Source organism: Tamandua tetradactyla, chromosome 17 (assembly GCF_023851605.1).
Source record: "Tamandua tetradactyla isolate mTamTet1 chromosome 17, mTamTet1.pri, whole genome shotgun sequence".
NCBI lineage: Eukaryota > Metazoa > Chordata > Mammalia > Pilosa > Myrmecophagidae > Tamandua > Tamandua tetradactyla.
Genome location: NC_135343.1, coordinates 21,340,308 through 21,348,748, shown reverse-complemented (window position 1 = coordinate 21,348,748; position 8,441 = coordinate 21,340,308). Strand labels below are relative to the sequence as shown.

The 8,441-nt window shown below is 41.0% G+C and overlaps 1 protein-coding gene across 7 annotated transcripts in view; it reads left to right on the top strand.

Moving 5' to 3' along the window:
* The first annotated feature begins 98 nt into the window (after nt 1-98).
* Nucleotides 99-8,441, top strand: part of FSHR (follicle stimulating hormone receptor) — a 200,018-nt gene continuing 191,675 nt past the window's right edge. For all 7 annotated transcript variants that reach the window (XM_077134185.1, XM_077134183.1, XM_077134182.1 and 4 more), the window contains exon 1: nt 99-448. In XM_077134185.1, the coding sequence (XP_076990300.1) occupies nt 297-448 (152 nt within the window). In that variant the 5' untranslated portion in view covers nt 99-296. The remainder of the gene's footprint in view (nt 449-8,441) is intronic.

Genomic DNA, 8,441 nt, shown 5'->3' with positions numbered 1-8,441 from the left:
AGTTCTATTTGCTGTCTTCCTCGGGTCAGGGTGTAAGAAACCCAATCGGGAAGGATAAGGGAGTAACTCCTCTTGTCCCACCCCCACCCCTCCCAGCACTCACTGCTGGCACACAGAAATTTCATTTTTTGTCTGAAAGTGGGGAGAAAAATACACCCACCCCTTGCTGCTGCACGTGTCCCTATCAGCTCCTAAGGCAGATCTCTTTTCAAAAGGGCACTGTGTGGAGCCTCTGAAGTCTGCAGAGGTCTTTCATAGCAGGTGCAGGAAGAAAGCAGGTGGATGGATAACTGAGAATGGCCTTCCTTCTGGTCTCCATGCTGGCATTTCTGAGCTTGGGCTCAGGATGTCATCATTGGATGTGTCACTGCTCCAACAGGGTGTTCCTCTGCCAGGAGAGCAAGGTGACAGAGATTCCCTCCGATCTCCCCAGGAATGCAGTTGAACTGTGAGTAACAGGGCGAGGGAATAGCTGTATGTATGGCTTTTGTACAGGGGTTCTATTGTTATTTTCACATCAGCCTGATATCTGTTAGTCTGAAATATTTCTGACCTCAAAGAAGGTTTGAATCAAACAAACTCCCCCAGTCCAGGGTCCCTGCCCTGTGGCTGCCCAAGGATCTTGGGTGAGAGTTTTTCTCAGCATTCCTAGGAGAAGGGCAGGATGGAAACCTGCATTCAATCCGAAGTCTCCCTAACCCTCTTGCTATTGGGTTCCATGCATTTGTTGGTGTAGATAGAAGGTAAAACTAAGGCAAAGGAGAAACTTAGAAGACCTAAAATTGGAAGCAGAAAGAAGGCTTTGATCTGAAAGGAATTGCTCAGCATGCATCTCCTGAGGGCACTGAATTTGAGGTGAGAGAATTCCAGAGCCGCTGCAGCTTTGGAGGCCCCAGCAAATAGTTCCTGAATGCTACATACTTCCTGCAGGTCGAAAGAGGATTACAGGGGAGGATGGGAAGAAACCAGGGAAGAAAGGATAAAAGGGAGGCAAGGAGAGAGGGAGAAGTAAAGAACAAGCTTTTATACAGCTGACTTTAGAGTTTTACTGAATTATTTTAACAGGAAGTTAAAAAGTTGGAAGAGAACTTAAATATTACCTCACTCTCTCTCTTCATCTCGAAAATGAGGAAACTGGGGTCCTGAGAGTAAAGGGAATTGCCCAGGCTCTCAAAATGAGTTCAAGCAAAGCCCAAACTGGAAAGCAGGCCCCTGAGTCAGCCTACTCTTCTTTCCCCAAATCCCGTGTTTGTGGAAAGATCTGTGGCATGGCTGCCCACGTGTTCACATGTTCACTCCTTCCTCTGGGAACTGGCATACTGTGACTCAGAGACTGTGGATCTTCTTGTTTTTATTCCAGGGATTTTAAACAGAAGCTCTTGTTCTGGAGGCACATTTCAACTTTTCTCTAGAGCTATTGGTGACTTATTTTATCATGAAGGGTGGTCATCTTTTCTCTTTGCCAACTGCCATATCTACACTCAGCTTCTCACTCAGGCACAAATGGTTCCCTGCTTGGTTGGCTTGGCTTGCCATGTTCTCCCTTGACACCACAAGTCCTTCGTTCCTGTTCAGAGGCCACAGTAGCAGCAGGGAAAAGAACTGGTCAGCTCTGTGCTTTGGTTCTACTGACTCAGAAGAGACAGTTAATTGGTCCTCATTATGCTGAAAATGTGCCTCTGTGCACAGGCAGTGTGGTTCATCAGGCTGTTATAAGCTCAGGAGATGGCCAACGTACCTGAGCTCTTGTAAGAGGTCACTTGCTCTTAAGTGATTTTGAACAATTATTTAACCCTTTCTGAGCCTCGGTCTCAGGTTAATCACAATTATGAATCAGTTTTAATAGAACAGAGCTAAGATGAAAGAAAGAAAAAAGGAAGGGAGGAAGGGAGGGAGGGAGGACGGAAGGAAATATACCCTCAATTTCAAAACCCCAGAGAAAGTTTATGTATGGGGGGGAGGGTGGTGGACTATGTTTGCTTTTAAATGCATACTAACATGTAAATCGTGACTACACATCTCTGCCCAAGAGTGCTTTGTAAGTTGTTATTGAGGAAAGAGATTCATGAGGTATGGATATATTTTGGAAAGAGATTGTGGGAGAGAGTGTATTAGACAGGGCAAAAAAAACAAATCTCACACTCTTGACAAGGGCTCCTGATTCTTAGCAGGACCTAAAGAATCTTTAGTAGGATCTGTGTTGGACAATTCTACAGCTCAGCTTTGTAATCTTCTTGGTAAAGTATATTGAGGAAAAGAAGAGAATATTTGCTTTTGGCTATCAGAAGAAAAGAGAATGCATTTGAGGGTATTTTTGAGGTCAGCTTGTCAACCACTGGAGAACAAATAAAATTCCAAGTGAACTAGAACTCAGCTCTTGTGTTAGAATGAAAAAGCAATTATATATTTTATTTTCTTCTTTTTTCTTTAAAAGGATTGGATCAAGGTATCTGGGATATTGGGAAAAGAGATCGGATAAATATTTCTAATTCATGTTGTAGTCTTTGGAGTTTGGATAAAATGACTTTAATGATGATGACATCAGGTGCAGGTGAATGGACCAGCGACCCCAGCCTCATCCACTGTGATGGTTTAATCCACCAATACATCAAAGCTTTCATTGTTTCTTGGGTTCACCTGGAGGAAAATGACTTCTACATTTCACCATGAACATTTTTACTCTATCAGTCCCTCCACCTTTCAGCAGTTTCACTTCATATGTCTCCTAGCCATAACTGAGGTTTTTAATTCCCTACAATCTGCACATGCAGATATCAACCACAAAAGAACACAGAAGCACGATTTAATGAGCAGGGAGATGCCATTTACTGAGAGACCTCCACTGTGTTTTTAAATTTTTTTTTGTCTTTTTTTTTCCTCCACTGTGTTTTACATATACATCTTCATTAAAACCTCACAATAGCCCTGCAGATTTGTTATTAACGCTCCTTTTTGCAAATGAGACAAACCAAAGTACAGAGAAGCTAAACAACTTGGACAGAATTTCTGCGTGGCACAGCTGGGATTCAAACTTGAGCCTTGTTTATTATCTCCTCTGTACAGTGAATACAATGAAAGTCTTCTGATCCCTTTCATTATTTCCTCTTAAAAATATATAAAGTTGTTCTTTAGAGTTTGGACCAGGGATAGACCATTTTTTCCTATAAAAGGCCAGATAGGGGTGCAAGGGTAGTTCAGTGGCAGAATTCTCGCCTGCCACGCAGGAGACCGAGTTCGATTCCTGGCCCCTGAACTTCTGAAAAAAAAAAAAAAAGAAAAAAATTCAACAAATAGTGCTGCAGTAACAGGATATTCACATGGAAAAAGAATGAAATGTGATCCCCACCATATAGCATACAAAAAAAAGCCAGATAGTAAATGTTTTAGGCTTTGCAAGCCATACAGTGTCTGTTGCAACTACTCATCTCTGCAGTTGTGCAAAAGTAGCCAAAGGCAATATGTAAATGATAAGCATGTCTGTATTCCTATAAAACTTTATGGACACAGAAATTTGAATTTCAAATAATGTTCTTATATCACAGAATATAAGTCTTCTTTCGATTTTTTTTTCAACCACTTAAAAAGGTTACCAAAACAAGGTTAGAAAAAATTCCCCACTGGTAGGCCATAAAAAAACAGGGCACAGGCCAGATTTGGCCCACACGCCATAGTCTGCCCACTTCTGGTTAAGATAGAGTTGAGGGAGTGGGTTAAATATTACTGGCTTAAGGGAGGTTTAGGCAGCATGAGATAACATGGCACCATGGAGAAAGTACTAAATTAGATGGGCAGGATCAGAGGTGCTAGAGGGGGATTCTGAGTTAATTTTCAGAATTCACAGGACTGCCCTTAACTAGTTCTGACAGGTAACAATGGTAAAGTGTAAGTTCTAGGACTGAAAGATCTGAATTCGAATGCAGGCTTTGCTGTTTATTTAGCTGTCAATCTGAGCTTCCCTCTATAAGGTACATTACAATGTGTGTCTAACTCACATGATTGCTTTGAGGATTAAATGGGACTATGCACGTAAGACACCTAGCACAGTGCCCCTCAGGTTATTTTTGTGGTAGTTGTTGTCATCTGCATAAAATTAAGCTAAAAGCCACTTAGCACACAGGGCTTTCATGATGGCCATATGAGTCAGTAGGTATGAGAATGCTTCAGCAAAAAAAAAAAAAAAAGGGATGTAAAGATTTTTACAGCTCTGAGGTAGTTCACAGCCTCCCATATGCCTCAGGACAATCTTCTCATCCTCCCAGTGGATGTACCACTTGCTCTCTGCTCACTTACATTTCTGGAAAATGTATTCCTTAAGGTTGTCCCTATTTGCCAAGAGCTCAGGTTTCATTCTGACTAAAGTCAAAGGAATTTTGATTTCTGACTTACACCAGAAACTCTGCTTCACCTGGAGGGTAGAGAAGGAAGTCAATGAATCTAAAGAGAACACTTTGATCTTGCCTTATTCTTGTTAAATTTAAAATTCCACACCCATTCTATATCTAAAATTTTCATTCTAAGTGGCATTATGGATACAGCCATCTCTTTCTTCAGCAGGGTCGGACAATCCTCATATTAAGAGGAATGAAGGGTTCCTTTGTGGTCATTCTCAGCTCAGGAAGATGTCCACTGAGATCATATTATAGGCTGTCTTCTCTCCTCACAGCAAGTTCCTGTATCTCAAGTGCAATCTCATTTGACTAGCACTTAACATGAAGCATAATTTAATTTCTTCTAGTTACCCTTCTCCCTCTTTTTTACTTTCTTCTACCTTTCCTTTACCTTATATCCCTTGTTTTGATGCTTTGGTTTAAATCACACTTCATACCCCATAGCCATAGAGTGCTGTTGAGTTAGGAGCTTTAAAGTATGTCTAGTCTAAGTCTTTCCTTAGTAAGTCCTCACTTCTGAGGGATGTAGCAGTGTTGTGTATAAAAAGGGGGTGCCTTTGCTATACTATTAAGTTATGTGAATCTCCAAGAATTAGATGGAATTTGTGATACTTGCAAACATGTTTCATTGCGGAACCTTTTGTTTTTCGAAGACCATCTTCCAAGATTAATATTCTGCTGGTTGAAAGGCTGGTCTAGCCAACCACAGCCAGCAACGTGAATTCCACATGAAGTCTGAACTTCAGCCCAGCCTTCCTGACTCCTAATTCAATGTTCAATAACAGCTGGACACAGAGCTCATCGTGTAGTGTCGGTTTCATACTTCCCTGCTCTCTCATATCTAATCAGTTTTACAAACTCTCCCTTCATGCTGCTGCTAGCAATAATTATCTTCCTTTTCATTGCCATCACTTTTGGCCTCTGAACTCCTAAAGCCTGGATTCTATGATCACATCCTGATTTATCCCCTTCCTCTATCAGTTCCTTTTTTCTCCAAACCAGTCTCCACACCACTGCTACCATGTTACGATTTGGCAGTTCAAAATGATTCAATGGCTCATCTTTATGACTTTATCTCTCATGCTTCCCGGAGAAGCCATCTACTCCACAAGGCTGATACTGGACTTGTTCTCAGGCACATTTTGTGCCCTTCTACCCCTCTTCGTTTTTATGTAATGCCTCTTATTAGCACTATCTGCCTCTTGAAACTGAGCCAACTTATACAAAGTTGCCTCTTTCATGAAGTCTCTTCCCTGACCATCCATCTTTATTTAATCTTGCCTTCATTTCATACATAATCTTGCTTTGTATTTAATTTTTCATGTGTGTCTTATTTTCTCAACTGCAGTGAAAATTTCCTTTGTGCTCCTTATTGTGCCTGGTTCAATGCAATGTATATTCTGGGGCCTCAATTTCGTGTAGAACAAATGATTCAATAAATCAGAGGGAATTACATCTGTTTATTTGTTCTGTTCCTCAGTATTGAAGAAAAGATTCTTATAAGAGATGATTATTGCTCTCTCCTGTGGGGAACTACTATAGGGGCTGATAGTTTTCTTGTTCATGCGTTTGTTTTAAGAAAATGCCTATATGTCATTCCAGAATCCATTAATTTATTCAGATAGAGAGATACAGAAACTAGAAACAAGGTCTCCTAAGTCAAAAGTGAATATTCTACCCCTCTGGGCATGACACTTAATTCTCTTGACCTTAGTAATAATAATAATAACACCTGCCTCTCTATTTTAACATTCTAACAAGAATATTGAAAGGATGGATGTGGGCAATAGGCTAAACAAAAGCACTTTAAACTATAAGGCAGAAATCTATGTTCAAAGAAATATAATTTTTGCCAATTACGGTTCAACCCTAAAACGTGAAAGTTGGGTTTCCTGCCTTCTCCAGATATGCTTTGATTGTTGTAATTCTGTCTAGACATCAACCAAACACCCCGCTGTGCAGATTGCCCTGGATACCCATGTCCCCAGAGACCTACTGCCTTCTTTAGAGATTTCTTACAGTTTTCACACTAATACATAAAAATCTCTGGACCTATTTTAGTGAGAAATGATACGTCTGTGTCCAACATGTGGAATTTAATTGGGCTGGGGGGAAAGGAGCTTTCTATTCCCTGAGGAGGAATCAGAAAAATGACTAAAGGAACAGCTGTGGAATGCAGCACCTTGAAAGGGAAAAAGGGGAAATTACATTGCAGGGAAAGAATCCTTTAAAGCAAAAGATGAACTCTACCCTGAGAATTGGCTGAGAGCTATAATTTGCAGAGTCATTATCAGCAATGGAAGAGTGGGGGTGTGCTAGCACAAAGCTGCACTGGCTTGGTGATGATAAAATCCCTTTGTTTACCTAAAGGTGGATCTTTCCTTCTTCACCAAAGACCTCTACCAAGGGAAATTAGGCTTCAGAAGCAGGACATTTTGGGCAGCAAATGGAAAATTCATGTGACTTCTGATTATCCCTCTTGTGGGTCATCAAGGCATGGTGGCTGATTGGACTATACTTTTTTAAGATATTAGGTTTAGACTCCCTAATTAGCTTTATTTAGACTAGATTCTAGCTTATATATCCCACAAGGTCAGCTAGGAAAGAGAGTCATTATTTTTAATTGTCTAGGATCTGATTATAATGAGATTTGGATGTTTGTTCTTATGTTCTTAATCTGACCTCTCTCTGAAGTATCTCAGAGTATGTTTTGTATCTCTGATCTGCACATGCCATTACCTTGTTCGTTCATATGGAATATGCCACGTGATCTGAAAGTCTTCAGGGGATCCTTGTTCGTTCATATGGAATATGCCACGTGATCTGAAAGTCTTCAGGGGATATACAAAAATATTTGAATAAAGCAACCAAACCCTTACCATGGGCTTGAACTCAATTATAGTCTTAGGAATGGCTTGAGTCCATTCTCTCTTGCTTTCTCTCAGATCTTTTTCAGCAATAGCCAACCTAAAGCCATTACAGAATCCTGTGTCAAAAGAAATAGTAGTAAATATCCAGCATGATCCCATTTTCATATCGCCCTCATACCAAGCTTGATGAAAACTTCTAAGAAATAAGGACCCAAAAATTCGGCTGAGTTTCAATAAAAGAGAAAGATCAACTAATTCCAGATATTGGGAAGAAATTCATTAGTAGACTGATGAAAATCTGAGGTAAAATGATGTTGGAGTTTCTTCCAATTCTAAAATGCTTTGATTTCATAAACTTCTTCAGATAGCACACTTCCCAAAACCAAAAGGCTCTTTCAAGGCCTCAGGTACCAGCAGGTGTGCAATTCCTAATTCTCTTCAAACTCACCTGTGGGGTTTGGGGGCAGAAGCTGAGTGGGGGGCTTATTAGAAAGGGATGGGAGGTGACTCTCTTGGGTTTAATAAACAGCTCTGCTATTTTGAAATGCAGCACTCAAAACCCTCACACAGACCTATCTCCTGTTACCTTCAATTGAGTGAGGATTTTTAAGAAAAGAATCTGTGAGATTTCCCAGCTCCAACAATGACTTTTGTCACTAAATAAGCAATGCTTGACAGGAGGTCAGGGGCCTTTCATCCCTTCAGAATCATTTTAGGAATAGGACAGACATGGGAAAAGAAAAACTTTTTTTCTTTTTGGCATGGGCAGGCACCAGGAATCGAACTTGGGTCTCAGGCATGGCAGGTGAGAACTCTGCCTGCCGAGCCACTGTGGACAGCCCAAGAAGGGCCTTTTATATGAAAGGGGCCACAGCCCTGGGCAGATTTTCAGGAGTGGCCCCAATTTAAAATATTCTGTCCCTTCCCAGAAAGAATACTAAATTTTGGTTCAGAAGATGGGATCATGAGACTGATACTTCTTACATCTACTCCCTGCTTTTCTTGTCACCTTATAGCCTCTGGACTGGGCTCTGTGCCTTCACTCCTCTCCCCTCCCAGCCCCCTGACCCTGAGCCCTTGCTCTGTTCTAATTCCTCTGTGGACTCCAAAACCTCGCTTCCCGACAGAAGTCCAAAGTTACAAGTTTGGCTATAAGGTTCTCCATATTTTGGCCACAAATTAA